Source organism: Artemia sp. Qi Xiang Cuo, chromosome 16, assembly GCF_049724085.1.
Source record: "Artemia sp. Qi Xiang Cuo chromosome 16, ASM4972408v1, whole genome shotgun sequence".
Taxonomy (NCBI): Eukaryota; Metazoa; Arthropoda; class Branchiopoda; order Anostraca; family Artemiidae; genus Artemia; species Artemia sp. Qi Xiang Cuo.
This window is the reverse complement of record NC_142809.1, coordinates 6,662,986-6,680,878: the sequence shown is the minus strand read 5'-3', so window position 1 is coordinate 6,680,878 and position 17,893 is coordinate 6,662,986. Positions and strand designations below refer to the sequence as shown.

The window sequence follows — 17,893 nt, the reverse complement described above, 5'->3', positions numbered from 1 at the left end:
CTCTGTTCAAAATCTAGAAAATAAATTAATCTCCTTGACCTAAAATTGTCTTTCCTTACTATCTGCAATTCTGTAAAGCGATTTTTCTGTTTCCCAAGCCGCACTCTACCGTTGTAAAAATAGCAGAAAATTCCCTCCCTTAAAAATCAAGATCAACAATGAAACTTCTACCCAATTGTCCTTTTTTCCCTTTGTAATTCTGTAAAGCAATTCCTCTGTTGTCCCAGCTGTAATATTTCATTGTGAAATAGGAGAAAATGTGCTCCCTTCAAAATTAAGCAAATCAGTGAAACCTCCTGTAATGAAAATTGTCCTTTCTTTCCTGGTTTTCAAACTATTGTTTTTTGTTTCTTTATTGTTTTTTTTTATTGGGGCAATTCCTCTATTGCCCCAGCAAGAATGTTAATGAAACCCCCTCTACCCAAAATTGCCCTTTTTTTCCTTTTGCAAGGCAATTCCTGTATTGCCCCAGCTATAAAATAGTCGAAAATGTGCTCCCTTCAAAGTTAAGCAAATAAGTGAAAACTTCTCTAATCAAAATTGTCCTTTCATTCCTGGTTTTCGAAAGAGTTGCCCTTAGAAACGTCGGAAGTGGCTCATTTGATTGGAAATTGAAAGTTCAGTGCCTTTTTTGAGAGTAGAAATAGATTGGTGGGCAACTAGCCCGGCATAGTTGAAATGTCCAATAATAACACCACCACCCCTCCCCCTCCTCCGCAAAAGTCTTGGGACAAGGGCTGTAAGTTATACAATTCTTTCATAGTTTATGTAAAGTATTTGTTATTGGAAACCGGAGGCGGGTTTGACTTGTCATGTTCAAATAGGCCGAGGCCATTCAGGTGAAGTTTTCAGGGAATGTTGAAGGGGGGGGGGGGTGCTGAACTAAATCAAAAGACACTAAGTGCTAGCTGGTTGTCTAAGAGGCGTATCTGAAGAATCACTTAAAGTATTAAGTTGAAACTTTCAGGGGATGATCAGTTTACCAATAGGGATTATGTGCGCGCTACTACTACTACTACAACTCCTACCTCATCTACTACTGCAACTGCTATACCAACTACTATTTCTGTAGTGACTACTTCTAAGGCTGAGGGTATTAAGTTGAAAACCGCAAGAAATGTTGAGGGGGAAGTTGAACTGTACAGAAACACATTATGTGCATACCGGGTGTCAAGAGGGCACATCGGTAATATCTTAGCAATGCCTTAGCGTGCTAAGTTGAAACTTCCAGGACATGGTGAGAGAGATGTTCAACTGACCAAAAGGCAATATGGGGGTACTACTACTACTCCTACTGCAACTATTAGAACTCCTACTATTACTAAGGCTAATGGTATGAAGGTGAAAATTTTGGGGAATATTGAGGGGAAAGTTGAACTTAATTAAAACACTATCTGTGCATGCAGGTTGTCAAAAGTTTGATCTCAGGAATGCTTTGTGTATTAGGTTGGTTCTTTGGAATGATCAGGGGAATGGTCAGTTGAATAAAAGGAGTTATGTGTACTCTACTACTGCTATTGCTTACTTACTTTCTGCGGGAATGAGACGAAGAACTGTCCCGCCCTGTACCAATGGACTTCGGAATTACTTCCGACGGCCACTTCGATCTGTCGACTGCGGTTTCCCTTGGAATCTTCAGGCAGTCTCTGTCCCATCTCCTACCATGCTTACAGAAGCCTCCCCATGGTTCAAGGCCTTCTTTGAGTTTTGCCAAGGATTTCCCTTTCGTCCTCCTCGATGTCGTCTCCAGGGGGGTACTGACTCGCAGAGGAGGACGTTTCGACTTATCGTAACTTTGGGGCAACGTCTTTTGATCATGATGAAGCTCTTCAGACTGGCCATGGCGGCTTCTTACTTCTTTATTGGGAATTCTAGACCATCTGTACATTCAAAGTATATAGCAAAGGCAGTGGTGATCAACCAGCTTTTTTTTTATTTTTTTTTTTTTTTATTATTTCTTTTTACAAACAGGCTACAATAAATAAATAAGCAAAATTCTCATTTAAAAACACTATTTAATGTATTACTCCCTGCCGGACAAAAACCCGAAAAAAAAACACTGAAATAAAAGTTGCTCTAGTCTCTTCAGCCTCGAGTGGCCATGTCTCACAGGCATACAGTAGTATAATTCGTACGGATTCTATGTTGACTCTGACTCGGTTTTGTCAAGATCTCACGTCTGGCTCATAGCGCCTTTTTCAGACAGGTAAAGACTCCCCTAGCCCTTGAAATCTAGGTAGAGGTATCTTTTCCAGATCCTGCGTCTGGTGTTAGTCTATCGCGTAGTTGAATAATTTGGGCGATAGGAGGCATCCCTACTTAACACCAGACTCAACTGGAGACTCGGGGGTGTTGTTACCACTACTACTACAACTACTACTTCAATTTTGACTAATATTACGGCTAAGGGTATTAAGATGAAAATTTCAGGAAATGTTGAAGGGGGAGTTGAACTAAATTAAAACACACTATGTGCACACAGGTTGTCCAAAGGACAACCTGTGTTAAGATATCGGCAATATCTTAGGAATAAGATAATCGGCAATATCTTAGGAATATCTTTGGGTAGTAAGTTGAGACTTCCAGGGCATGATGAGATGAATGTTCAACTGATCAAAAGGCAATATGTGCATACTACTGCTGCTACTAATACTGCTACTACTACTGCTCTGACAGCTACTTCTACTGTGGCTAGACATATTACGGTGAAATTTTCAGAGAATATGTAGGGGTAGTTTGAACCAAATCAAAACGTACTGTGTTAAGGGGCTGTTGAACTAACCAAAAGGCTTTATTTGCATGCTAATACCACCACTGCTGCTACCACTACAACTGGTACTGCTGCTGCAATTACAACTGCTACTACTGCTACGACTACTACGACGACGGCTACTACTAGTACTACTGAAGCTATGGGTATTATGGTAAAACTTCAGAGAATGTTGACGAAGATATTGAACTAAATCGAAACACGCTGTGTAGATGCAGGTTATTAAGGGGTCGTAAGAGTTAAATTTCAGGAATAGCTTCGGGATTAAGCTAAAACTTTCAGTGGACGTTGAGGGTTAGACTGAACCCACCAAAGGCACTATATGCAGACTTCTACTACTATTTTACTGATACTACCAATCCCAGTACTAAGGCTATGGGTTTTAAAGACAAAATTTTCCGGAAATGTTGTGGGGTATATTGAATTAAATTGAAACGTACTGTGTGTATTATGTATTAGAGTATTAGGTTCAAGGTTTCAGGGGTATGTTGAACTAATAAAAATGCACTATGTGCATACTACTACTACTGTTCTTATGTTACTAAGGCTAATGGTATTAATGTTGGATTTTCAGGGACTATTGAGGGTATGTTGGGTTAAATTAAAACGCATTATGTGCATGCATGTTATCAAATGGGTTTATAGGCATTACCTCAGAAACGGCTTAAAGTATGAAATTGAGACTATCAGGGTGTGACGAGCAGAGTTGTTCCTACGGTTGGTGGTGCCCCAGCAGAAATTAGTTACAGTGTCCCCGCCCCCTCCCGACTCAAATATAAGCAAAAAAATCAAAGTGAAAAATAGGAAAAATTGACAAAAAAAAAACGAATCAAAGGGAAAAAAGTGGGCAATTTCCTAGCCGCGCTGCCCCCAATCCATGGCGCCCGGGTGGACTGCCTAATCCCCCCAGGGGAGGCTCTAGTGACGAGGGGATGTTGGACTAGACTAGAAAGACATAAGATGAATACTATTAGTGCTTACTTTTAATATTGCTACTGCTGTCACTAATACTAGTCTTAATGCTCATACTATTATTTCTGCTGTTATGACTACTACTATAGCTTATGCTTGGTGAACTAGTAAAACTTTCAGGAAATAATGATGACGGTGTTGAATTAAATCAAAACAAACTAGGTACATATGGGTTAGTAAAGGGGTGTATTAGCAGTATCCGAGCAACCCCTTGGGTTATTAAGCTGAGACTACGTGGGCTACCAGTATTACTACTGCTTTTGCTACTACTTTTGCTGCTATTATTATTGCTACTATTAAACCAAATCAAATAGTTTACGTCTTTCCAGGTGGTTAAAATAATCCAAGTTGCCTAAGGTTGGACGTTTAAGGACTAGAATAGGATATAAAGTAGAAACCTACTATAGAAAGCTTATGTTGTATTAACTAACCCAAAGGTACTAGTGCATGCTTGTTGTCAATACGACATCTCATAAATGTAATTAAGACTTTTAAGAATGTATCAGTATATATAGTACAGTCAATTTAAATTAATTTTAGGGGTTACCTCAAACAAATTGCAAAAGTTTTGATTCTGGTACCATTCGAACCGAAAAAAACTTCTCTACAACATATAAAAATCGGCTAAAATCGGTTGAGGCGAAATTGATGTTTTTTCGTCTTTTCTTCTAAAATAAAGAGTTTACAAAAAGGAAATTAACTTGCAACTTAAAAAAGTCAGTGGTAGGAAAATCTGGAACATAGATCAGAAATATGGACTCAGTTCTGTCTTTTGACCATCCCTGAGTCGTTTATAGGTTGAACCAGACACTCTCAATTAATCGGACACCATTTGGTGAAAAATTCTACAAAAATTAGTTAGAGTGCCATCTAGCCTTCATGCCTTAAGGAAAAATTCCTAGTTTGGTTGATTGATCCTTTCAAAAGTTAAATTCCAAAAACTGCTTTAGGTAGGTCAATTTGTTTTCTGGCACCTTTGACCTTTATCGTAATCTTTGACCGGCCGTTGTGGTGGAGGTACATGGAGATTGTTGCTGCAGAAGTACCTGGAAGAAGAGTTGCAAAAGTAGTGGTTGGACTAGGAGGATTCTACACCCTCGTGAGTTTTGTCGGTGCAGTTGGATCTTTGATGGATGGATCTGGACTGGAAGAAATCTTTGAATTGGTTTAGGCTTCTGATACGGTTCCACATCTTCTAAGTGGTAAGACCAATTCTAAAGGACTATGAGCCATACCATTATCGATACTGTGTTTCACCCGGTTCTAATAATTGAACATTTAGACGAGGATTCAGATTCAGAACTTGAATTAAATACAGAACTTGCATTGAATACGGTTGAGCTTAGTGAAATCAAGACCTATATGAGAAAATTATAGATGGGCGAGCTTCTCTTGAACATTTCTCCCAGTCTTCAAGTCTCATGAAAGTCAAAGCTTCTCTGTCGGCTCTTAAATCAGAGCGAAGTCATGAGAATCGAACAGGAAAACTTTGGATATTGTAAATGGACATGGTTGCCATTTTTCGAAATTTCCTCAGAGATGGATGTACAGGTCAATGGAAACTTCATTTACAAACAGTTTCCGACACACTCCCTTACCTCGCAGCAGCTGGTCACAACGACTATACAAAGAGGGCGAGCCTGTACCTACAGCAGATCAACGGACGTGAACATACAAGCCCAACACTTCCAGTCTTTTGAAAAAGTCTTGCACGTTGTGAGAAGCCTGGACATATTTTGGTTCAGTTTATCTACAGATTTGGTCATAGAGGAAGAACTGATAAAGAAGTCTGAAAACGGCAACCAGATTGATTAGAGGTTGAGGAATGACGGAAGTACAGATACTTCAGTGGGTAATGGGATGTCTAGCCTTTGCTCATGATAATCTTCTGATGCAAAAGTAACGAATTTTTCGTATCACACAAGTGACCAACAAGGCAGCAGAGAGACTACAAAGATACACAAATAGTCATTGACTTTGTTGAGCAGAATGAATACGAGCGTTCAAAACAAAAACGAAGAGAATATTCGTAATATTTACCTAATATCTACCAGATTTACCTAATACCGACTTTCTATACGTGCAAATTAAGTGGTTTTTAAAAATTCGTCATTTTAGAAAAAAAGACGAAAAACGGTTTATTTTGCCTCGTCCGATTTTGGCCGACTTCTTGTATGTTGTAGACAATTTTTTGCCGCTTCGAAAGGTACCAAAATCAAAACTGTTGCAATTTCTTTGAGGTTAAAGCTTAGAATGACTGTACTATATATTAGACTGTCAATCCGCATTATTTGTCTTTTTTTCTGTAGTCTTGGTTATCATGATGATTTTTATTTATATATATATAATATGAGACATAGAAACTCGCAGCTAGAAATAAGAATTGTTTTAGACTCAAAGCGAGTCTACTCGTTTTGAAATTGACTCAGTTATCTTTTTAACTTCTACTCTTTGTGGGTTTCATGTATTTATTGATGTTAATTTATGGTATTATTACGCTTGAAAATTTTTTTGACTTTATCTCTGTTCATATTTGGTTTAATGTAACTCTTTACTTCTCTTTGAAAAACTTGTTTTGTGGAAAAAAAAATTCTGAAATTAATTCAGAAAATAAGAGTTTTTTTCTTATTTTTCAAAGTGTGATTGTTTTTGTTTTTTTAAATTTGCTCCCTTCATAATCAAGAATTTTAATGAAACCCCCTCTACACAAAATTGCCCTTTTTCCTTCTACAATTTTACTAAGCAATTCCTCTATTGACCCAGCTGTGATTTTTTATTGTAAAATAGGTAAAAACGTGCTCCCTTCAAAATTTAGACAATAAGGGAAACCTTTTCTACCAAAATTGTTTTTTTTTCTTTTTTTTTAATTTGCTCCCTTTTTTAAATTAAATTTTTTTTTCAGAATGTAGTAAAGCTTCCTCTACACTAAATTGCCCTTTCTTTGTTTCAAAACCATTTTATTTGTTTTTCCAAAATTTGCTTCTTTGATAATTAAGAAAATAAATAGAATATCCTCTACTCAAGATTCTCCTTTTTTCCTGTTTTAAAACTATTTTTGACAATTTGTTTCCTTCATAATCAAGAAAAATAAGTTAAGCCTTTTCTACCTAAAATTGCCCTTTCTTTGTTTGATATTAGTATTATCATGTTTTATTATCTTCGCCTACTTTTGAAAATATAAATAGGGCTGCAAATATGTTGCAGTGAAGTAAAGGCAAGCAGTTTCAGTGCTAGAGCATGAAGGTCTTACCTTTAATTGTATCTAAGATAATTTCTTAAACCACATTGGCCTGCCATAATATAAGAAAAGGAAACGATCAAAATATCCGCTTTGTTTGTTTATTCGGTATTCTCGTTTGGCCTTAAAAACCCCATCTTTGATCGTTTCCTTTTCTTATATTAATTGTATCTACACGCAACATTGTTTTAAGTTATAAATACATTTTATAATAAATTATAATATATTTTATAATAATATATAATAAATACATTATAAGTTATAAATACGATTTAAGTTATAAATACAACGAGTTCTGTCTTTTCTTTTTACTGAATCGGTTCTCCTTTACTCGTTTCTTTTTCTCCATGTCTAGCTGTTTTTCTCTCCCTGTCTCCCTAATCGCAAATGCAATTACACGTTTTTTGTTCTTTGCTATTATATTTTATCATTCTTCCCTTTGTTTCTTTACTGCAATTTTGGTTTTGTTTTAATTCAAAAGTGTTTTCAATTTGCTGTGATTTGAGGATTTCCCCCCCCCCCTAAAATTCAGAACAAAAAACATTAAATTAAATTTTAAGTTAAAACCTATAAATATGCTCATCAAATTATATTGAATATATCATAAGAATAAATATAAATTATAATATTTCATTCGAATTTATCTCATACCATTAAGCATGGCACGGAAAATTTTAACGAGTTTCTTAACGAGTCTTAAGGGAACGAGTCTTAAGGAACGAGTCTTAACGAGTCTAATTTTAAAGAGTCTTAAGGGAAAATTTTAACGAGTTTCCTTTCTTTTCTAGACTAAGGCTGGATACGTTTTATTTTACGTTCGGAGGGACCCGGACAGTTCTCACTTCAATCGTCCAGGCATCACAGACGTGGTAACCTCATCTAAGATAGAAAGTGAAGATGAAAATAGTATGGACCAATGTTAACCTCGTTTTCTTGCCCGCTAATGAACTGTGATTCTACCTTCCTGCAACCTCTTTTTAGTTTAGGTAACGTTTTCTTTCATTTAAAGGTTGATGTTTGGTGGTGAACTTATTTTAATAACTATCTATGTAACAAAACAATAAAACAAATATAAAAGTAAATAAAAACTAAAGTAAATAAATAAAGTAAATTAATAAATAATAAATTTTAAAGTAAATTTTAAAATAAAATAAATAAGAAGTAAAAAAATTAAGTAAATAAAAAGTAAAAACAAGTAAATAAATAAAAGTAAGTAAAACAAATATAAAAGATAAAACAAAATTTAAAAGTAAAAATCACATGCAATGATTGGGAAAAAATTTTTTATTGGGGGAAACAAAATAAATACAAGATAAATTTAAGAATAAATATAAAGTTATATCAACCCCCCCCCCCCAAAAAAAAAAACACCCTTGGTGCTTTCATCTTCCTATTCAAATATATTTGCACATAGGAGAAGGACCCCTTCCCTCCAAAGATTAGTATGGAGGATCCTCTCTGCAAAATAGGAAAAGTATTACTTAGAATTTGCCCATTTTATCCCCAACCCATTCCACTGATTCTCCCCCAATTTCAACAACTGAAACTGTGCACATTTAAAGTTATGTTACTGAAGAATCCTTCCAATTATTGCCAATTAAAATTCTCCAGTGAAATGTCAATCAATTTATAAATATTGGGCGACGGCTTACCTACAAAGACTTTTAATATACCACCGTACACTGGCGTAATTTCGTCAAAATCTTCAAAATGAATAGATAGGAAGGGGTGGGTACGTTATATTTCCCAAAGGATGTAATATTTAGGCGGAAAAATTGCCAAGTGTCAATTTAAAGGTTGATCTTTTGGTGGTGAACTTAGTTTAATAATTATTCAAATATAAGGAAACATGTTAAGAAGACAATTCTTACTTCATAATATGCAGAATAATCATAGTTAACAGATTTTGCAGGAGGAAAACGTTCTCCTCCTTGTACATCCGTTCAAGGAGGAACGTTCTCCTCCATGTTTATCTTCACTTCTTTCCTTGTACATCCAGTTTTCTATCACATTTATAAATATTTGTGTCTTTTTTCGAAGTCTTGAAACGCGTCTATAAACAAACCACCAAACGCCATTCAATCCTAACCTAATGTATCCCTATTTGTTTATTGATAAGTTTTTGTGAGAAATAATTAGATGGCTTTGTTGGTATGTAATCATATAAATAGAGTATTTGAAAACGGAAAAATACGGTCGAATCCATGTTTAATTTTCAGATATTTGTCAGAAAAATTTTACAACAGTAAAAGAAGTTAAGATAAAGGCTCTCCTTCTCCAAATGTTTTTTCTGCATATTATGAAGTAAGAATTGTTTTCTTAACTTGTTTCCTTATGTAGGCTATAGCTGGAATCCTAAGCTTGCATCAAAACCAACTTTCATAAGCAAACAAAAAAATATAATTAAAAAAAAAGTCTTATAAAAGTCTTTGTTTATAAACAAAGGATAAAGAATCAAATTCAGTCTTGAAGTTCGAATTCGATATGTAATTCGAATAAAATTGAAGGAATCATAATTTCGACTAAATTGAGTAATGATGAATAAGATGGAATTCGAAGAAAAAGGAATATTTAGTAGAGTAATAAGTAGCAATATTATTCATTAAGAAGGAGAGCTTCGCTGAATGAAAAAAAGACCATTATTCTGTAGTTTTAAATCATAAGGTGTCAAATCAGCAATTTTGATTGAATTAAAAAAATTCTGGCCTGACTTCCATTCCTCCTTCCTGTTAATGCATCAAAGAATCATCTTTTTTATAGGATTTGTTTTCTTTTTGGACTCGTTGTGATTTTGACTGTTGGTTCTCTTCTAACCGCAGGTTTCATTTTTTTTTTTTTTTTTCTGCAGGTTTCATTTATGGCAGGTTTCATTTTAACCGCAGGTTTCACTTATGATTCAATTTACTATTTATTGTACTGGACAAATTTATTCAAATTTTTATTTACATTTTTTTATATTATGTAATGTAAAAGTAAAAATCTCATAAAATATACATTTTATATTATATTTTTATAATATATTTATATTTTCATTATATTTATAATTTATATAAATTTATAAGATTATTTTGCTAGATATTTTATACTACGTATAGATAAAACAAACTTTAAAAATAAAACAAACAAGAAATATAATTAAAAAGAAATCTTATAAAAACAAAGAATCAATTTCAATCTCGATGTCTGAATTCGGTGTTTAATTCGAATAAGTTTGAAGAAGTCATTATTCATCATTATTCGATTGAAGAATCGAATAATGATGAATAAAATTGAATTCCAAAATTAAGGGCATGAAAAATTTCTCTAAAGTCGTAACCTGTCTTTTTTGTTTTCTCTCGGTGCCATTTATATATATATATATATATATATATATATATATATATATATATATATATATATATAATTATTGCTCGTTTAATAAGATGGATATCATCTATGTTTACATATAAGAATAATAGTATCACGGCTAACTTTTCTTAACTCCGAACTGTTTTTTTTTTTTTTTTTTTTTTTTTTTTTTTTTTTTTTTTTTTTTTTTACTGTTATTAAGTTATGTCTATTTTGTGTAAAAAAAAAAATAAAGGTAATCAATAGTGATGAAAGGCCATCCGCTTCTATATTTTTCTTTATCCACTTCCCGGCATCCGCTACTACCAAAAGCTGCATAAGTGCAAAATAAAAGTATTTATCATTGAAGTACCAGAGACATTAAATGAAAATATTTTTCACCCCCTGGCTCCATCTTCACACAGGCGACTAGTTAGCTATGATAATATAGAAATGGCTATGAAATAGAAATAAGAAGGTATTTTCAAAGTCTAGGTTGGAAGGGGTGATCCCTCCCCCGTAATTGGTGCCCCTGCATCTTCGATTTATTCATACTTGAAAACCGAGAATTCCCGTGATTTTTCTTTAGGTTATTATACAACAATAAACACTTTCGTTGAGTAAATTCTTTTGTTGTCACACCGAATCGTAAAAGGTAGCAAATGAAACTTTTTTCGTTTACAAACAAGCCCAACCAAACGGCTGTAACGTCCACTTTATCTGAATCTAATAGTTGAGCAATAGTCGATAGACTGGTACAACTCCCAGGTTCAATAGGGCTTTTAAACAAATATCGGCTAATGGGAATATGTAAATATTAAGTAATAAAAGTGTTTTTCTGAATCAGAAGGAAATAAGGACTCTGTTAATATGTCAATAGTCAACTTAAGGGATAAATAAAACAGAATAGGATAGCCTCATTGGTCTTTCTGAAACTAGGCTTTTGTAAGTCAATTAACTAGTAATTTGAAGTGATTAATTTTGAACAAATCTAATAATATCCGTATTAATGCAGAGCTTAAATTTATTGCAGTTTGTTTTTTGCAGTAGCAATCAGGAAAGTTACAGTTTTTATGAGCTGCGATTGTTCCTACCTTTTTAAGGTAATTTTGAAAGACGTATAAACGCCTGTATAAATTTTTGCTTTAGCTAACAAACAAATTTCAATTTCATTGTATTTTTCAAAATTCTGGATTTTTTTCAGGGGGGGGGGGTGATTTTTTATATTAAAGAAAAATAATATAAAATCGATAAAAAAAAATTTATATGCATTTTTTTTACGTTTTTACGAATTCGAAGAGAAAATTTGAAAGGGGGGGGGGGTCCAAACCATCAGATTGCAATTTGCATATTCCCACAGGCGATATTTGTTCAATAACGCTATTGAACATGGCGGTTGTACCACCTATTGATTGTTGTTTTCTCTGATTTCAATTTCATTGTCCTTGCTACTTCACTGTGTCAAGAGTTTAAGCACAGTTATCGACCATTTTCTGTGCATTTTAATTCAGTTACAGTAAATTAATTATCTGAGTGGTGAGCAGTAATGGCGGTTATGTTGTGGAATGTATCATTCCCTTGCGTATTAATTAAAAGTCTCGTAAGAAAATTAGTTGATGAGAATAGAGATTCATTTCTAGTCAGTGGCGGTTCTGGCCCCTCTTATGCTCGAGGCGCAAGAGAGGCCCAGCTTTGATTAGCGTAAAATCTTGATTAGCACCCATGCCTGTCTCCCACAACATTTTTAGGCCAATTTTTTACAAAATTATTAATGTTTTTATTATTTTTTTTAAATTATTTATTTATTATTTTAATTTAGTTTCTTTAATTGCTATTATTAAATTATTATTGTTTAGTGATTTTGTATTTCAATTTATTCTCTCAATTAATTAATAATTTATTAACTGCGCCATCTACTTTGTTTAATGAAAATATCCAAAATTAGGAACTGACTAACTGTTAGATTATTTTGTTTTTATTCTGCGCCCCTAAAATTTCTACGCCCGGAGCAAGTGCCCCCTCTGCCCTCCCTACCTTAAAACCGCCTGTGTCTGGTGCAACCAAGAATCAATTGATTGCCTATCCAACTAATAATCTATGATTCGTCTCTAGCATCAATGTCATTATTTGGCTTTATATTTCCCTTTTGCTGTGGATATTTGAAATGATACTAGGGATATTATTAGTAGGAAAAGCGGTATTTCTTTGTATTGATTTGTATTAACCTTTAATGCGTTTTGTATTTATAAACCTCTCCCTTATTTTCAGGTAAAGGCACCTGTGCTGTTCAGGATATTTGAAAAAAAATATTGATTTCATTTATTTAGAAGCATATTCATCGGATTTTGGAAATTTAAATTATAGTGCCTGTTGTGTATTTAAATAATAGCAATTAAAATCTGGTGCCTCTTTCTTCTTTTCTTTTTTATAGCAAGAATCGTGGAGTAGCCAGGGTTTCAAGTTCTACAGCTTCGGCTAAAGATGGAAAAAATCTTCTATATGAACTGCTACTACTACCAACAACTCACTGCAGCACCAAGTCGCCTGAGGCCAACACAGCTGTGCACGCTCCTCCTTCATCCTAATTTATTCTAAGCCTCTTTACTACCTCCCAGGAAGTTCCCATTTCTCTTAAATCTTTCTACACGACATCCTCGCATCCGAACCACGGACGACCTGCCTCCCATTTAGCCCTAGACGGTTGGCCTTCATCCGCAGAACGTGCCCTAGTCAACTCAACCTTTCTCTCATCATAGCCCTAGAAAGCGCGATTAAACCACACTCTTTGTACAGCCTGCTGTTTCAAATACGGTCAGTCAGCTGGGTATCCAAAACAACCCGTAGGCAATTTCTCTGAAAAATATTTAAAAAATTTCCCCCGTTTTTCGGAGCGTCCGTGCTTCGGTACCATATTTGACCACTGTCATCACTGTAGCTTACAAAATTCTAATCTTGGTTTGGAGACTTATCTTTCTATTCTTCTAAACTATTTCTGAACTGCGAAAAATCACTATGAGCCTTGGCTATTCTACTTTTAACATCTTCACAGCTCCCACCGTCTTTACTAATAATACTACCAAGGTACGTGAAGCGGTCCACTTGATCAATCTTTTTTCTACCCAACGTTACCTTTTCATCTTCACTCATTCCTAGCCTTAGTGACTTAGTCTTCTTAACATTAACTTTCAAACCTATTCTAGCACCTTGAATTCACAAAACCCCTAAAAATTCATTCCTTTTGCTCACACTTTTATCTAGGATCCTTAAATCATCAGCATAATCTAAGTCCAGAAAAGTTTTTCTTCCCCATTTGATTCCATGTTCTCCCATTGCCTTTTCTGTGCTCCTTAAGACAAATGTCCATCAAAATGATCCATATAAAGCACAACCAAGCACAACCCTGCTTAACTCCTGATTTAATACAAAACCTGCTGCTAACCTCATTTCCTACCTTAACCGCAGTAGTGTTGTTTTCGTACGCACAAATCACTTTAATGTGTTTGTCTGAATTACCATACAATGATAAGACCTTCTCTAAAACTCTTCTGTCAACTGAATCGAACGCTTGCTCGTAATCTATAAAACTGAGAAATAATGAGGGTTGATGACTCAAGGTCTTCTCAATTATTAATCTAAGAGTGAAAATTTGGCGGACACATCCTCTACGCTTCCTAAGACCGCACTGTTCTTCTCTTAAAACTTTGTCTACAGCATCTCTCATTCTAAAAAAGTGTCATCATACTAAGTAATTTACTACCTACAGAAACCAGGCTAATGCCTCTAATTACCACACTCACTCTTATCCTCTCATTAAGGGGTTTAATTAGGGTTTTCCTGAAATCGTTTCATATTTTTTCAAAAATCATATTTATAATCTTCAGTAACTTTTTTCTAACCTCATAGCCATCACATTTAAGTAACTCATTTACCACACTAGCAGCACCTGAGGCCTTATTATTTTTTTTTAGCCTTTTAGTACTGTAGCTAATTCTTCCTCACAAAAGAAAACTTCCTTCACATCCAAAATGTCACAAACTTTTTCATTTTCCTCTACATCTTTTCCTGTAACTCTATCTCGGTTTAGCACAATCTCAAAATGTTCTGCCCGTCTCTCATTAACTCCTTCCTTATCACTATTTGTGGCTCCTTTCCAACTTTTAACTGGGACGACGACTCCAGATTGACGACTCCCTATCAATGTTTTAACATGCCAGAACAATATTTTACAATTATGCCATCTAGCTGCATGATGAAGAAAAATCCTTAGACAATTCTGCAATAATAGTTTTCTTCCCGTCTAGGGCTAAACGGAAAGTTGGTTTTCCGCGGTGGGGGTGAGAGGATGTCATAAAGAAAGATTTAAAGGAAATGGGAAGTTCCTGGGAGGGTGTAAAGAGAGGCTTGGAATAGATTGGGATGGAAGAGGAGCGTGTGTAGCTGTTAGCCTCAGGCGGCTTGATGCTACGGTGAGTTGTTAGTAGTAGTAGTAGTTTTCTTTATTCACTATTGCTTTGTTGTTTGAAATATCCATTCTGCTGGAATCCAAGGGGCACCCAATTTCCGCCACCTGGTGTATATCTCAAAACGGCACGTGTGCAACTCAATTCAGGCACGCACCACCTGATATGCGTGATTTCTGAAAACGGATGCCCCCTCCTATGAAACTAAAATAATCCGTGCTGATCCCTCGATATTTCTCTGACGAAAAGAGAAACACACGTTTTTATCATAAAATAAAGATCGAAAAAGAAAAACAAAAGTAAAGACCACTCTTCTCAGCCCTTTCTGCTTACTCTAAAGAGCTTCGTTAGTGTCTTGTTTTTATGGTAGGATTTTATTATTATTATGATAGGAATCGTTTTATTATTATAATTATGGTACGAATGTTTTTCCTTCTTTATTTTGTTTCATATAGTGGTAGGAATTATTTTTTTATGGTAGGAATCGGTACGACTTAGCCGTTTTTTTGTTATGTTAGAAATGATTTCTTTTTGTTACGGTAGGAATCGCTCGGTGAGTGCGTAACTCACGGAACAGAAACAAGGGAACCAAGTGATGAAGGCGGTTTTTGAAGCCAAATGCTTAAATGAAAACACCTACCTTTTTTTAAACTTAGACGGAACAAAAAAGCTTGGTCGAAACTGCTAACCCTATATACACTCAGTAGTGGATATAAAAACTTCTAAAGTTTTGGCAAAGTCAGAACGCGTTGAATATATACGAGACGGGAAGGCGTCATAACATATAACCGTCAGGACCACTAACGTCAGGACATCGACAAAATCCGTCATAAAATCGACAAAAAAAAAAATCCGTCAGAACCACTAACCGTCATAACATCGAAAATTTCAAAACTTTAGTTTTTGGGGGTTTAGGGGGGAAAAATTACATATTTTAGGTAAGGTTACGTATTTATTGTTTGCTAAATTTTACCCCCACCCCCCTGATGTGCAAATATATAGCCAAAATTTGTTTCTAAACTATTATATACTTATTACTATTATATAAACTTATAAAAATTTTGTCGATGTTATGCCGGTTACGGTTAGTGGTTCTGACGGTTAGATGCTGTAGCGGTTAGTCGAAATGGCAGCACCCCCTATGAGACGAATAAAAAATTGAACAAATAATAATAATTACAGGACAAGGTTGGCAGGTACATGGATTCGGATATATTATCTTGGGCTCCCACAGTGGAAGGCAGCTCAGATCACACAAGCGTAGATTAATGTGTAATTTGAAAAATTGCCAACTTTTCAAGGTTAGCATCTTATCGTCTATTTGTTAAGGTCTTATCCATATTTGTTACTGAAGTTGAATATAGCTTGAACATATCTCAAAAAGGCTGTTTTGTGATTGACAAAATATCAAGCCTCGACGCCATCTATTTACTAAATAGGCAGCAAACCTTGAAACTTGTGATATTTATAAGGGTTCTAGTAGAGTAAAATGCCATTTCATGCCAATTTACTGTTGTCAAGTTGACCTTGAATTTAAAGCCAAACTTTGTTCTCTTTATTGCTTAGTTTTTGTTGATCTTCGCTAAAGGTCCATTCGCAGTGGGATTTTAATAGTACCGAGGTTTAGCTAGTGCTTATTGACCAACCAACCTCTCTTCAATTCTGAAAAAGATTAAATCAAAAGAAGAAATTGAGCAAAAATATTAAATGAAAATTTCTACACTTTGAGAAATATACATTGAGTGTGGACGGGGGGGGGGATTGACCAATTATCCTATTTTTAATTCTTACAAAGGTTGGAAATTGCTCAAAAATACTGAGTGAGAATTTCGACAGAAAAAAAAACTACATATCAGCAAATACTAGACGAAAAATATTTAACCCTAAGAAAGTAAACAAACTCAACCCGAAATCTCACATGATTTCGTACCATTTGCCAATAATTTAGGAAATAATTTAATAAAATTACCAAACCAAGTTTGATGGCGAAAATGGTCATTGAAAATATTATAAATTTTTAACTTGACAAATTGTGAACGTTTTAATGAATACTTGACAATTTAACGACATTAAGAAAAAATTAACATCTGCGTACATACCAAATTGTGAGCCATAAGGTAATTGTAAATTGTGCTCAAATATGCGTAAACCAACTGACACTATATAGTACTTGTAAGTTCCACGGGAGTTAAGTTGCAATGTAACCACTAAAACACTTATAATTTTTTTATTTGACAACTTATGAACATTTTAACGAATTTTCAACGTCTTAATGACATTATAAAAAAATTATAAAGCTTAGGAAGGACCACCTACGTACATAGCAAATTGTGAGCCATGAGATAATTGTAAATTGTGCTATGCGTAACTAACTGTGCTATGCGTAAATTGTGCTGTGCTATGCGTAAACCAAATGACACTCTACAGTACTTGTAAGTCGCACGGGGGTTCAATTGCAATGGAACCATTAAAAGCGCTTATATATCTCTAATTTTACAAATTGTGAACATTTTAACGAATGCTTAACAACACTATGAAAAAATTAAAGGGTTTAGGGGGAGGGGGGCTAGGGACCATCTGCTTACATACCAAATTTTGGATCATGAGGAATATGTGCTCAAATATGCGTAAACCAACAGAACTGTACAGTACTTTTGTTATTATTTTCTGTTAACTCCATCAGAAGTTGTAGAAATGGAGACTAGGTTTTGCATGAATCAAATTCCAAGAAAGATAAAACTTATTCCTCAAATAGTAGCCTAAAGACTAAATAGCAGTTCAAAACTGTGAAGCATATGTTTAAGCCTCGTTTATTTACTAGAATTTGCAAATACATGAACTTTTGTCAATTATTGCAACATCAATCAAGTACACTTAAATCCAAGACAAAATTGAATAATGCAGTGCGATTTAAAGATAAAAAAATCAAGAAAATATCAAGGACAAAATAAATATCACAAACACACACATATATATATATATATATATATATATATATATATATATATATATATATTTATATTTATTATATATAAATATATAATATTTATTTATTTTATATATATATATATATATATATATATATATAAGAATCAAAATTAAATATGAAAAAGAAGTCGCAGAAAT

At 34.4% G+C, this 17,893-nt stretch overlaps 1 protein-coding gene across 1 annotated transcript in view; it reads left to right on the top strand.

The window, feature by feature from the left end:
• LOC148942512 (ubiquitin carboxyl-terminal hydrolase 4-like) overlaps positions 1–12,720 on the top strand; it is a 124,728-nt gene extending 112,008 nt beyond the window's left edge. The window contains exons 17-18 of the mRNA XM_089102139.1: positions 7,769–7,966; positions 12,576–12,720. Of these exons, the coding sequence (XP_088958265.1) occupies positions 7,769–7,903 (135 nt within the window). The 3' untranslated portion in view covers positions 7,904–7,966; positions 12,576–12,720. The remainder of the gene's footprint in view (positions 1–7,768; positions 7,967–12,575) is intronic.
• The last annotated feature ends 5,173 nt before the right edge of the window (positions 12,721–17,893 follow it).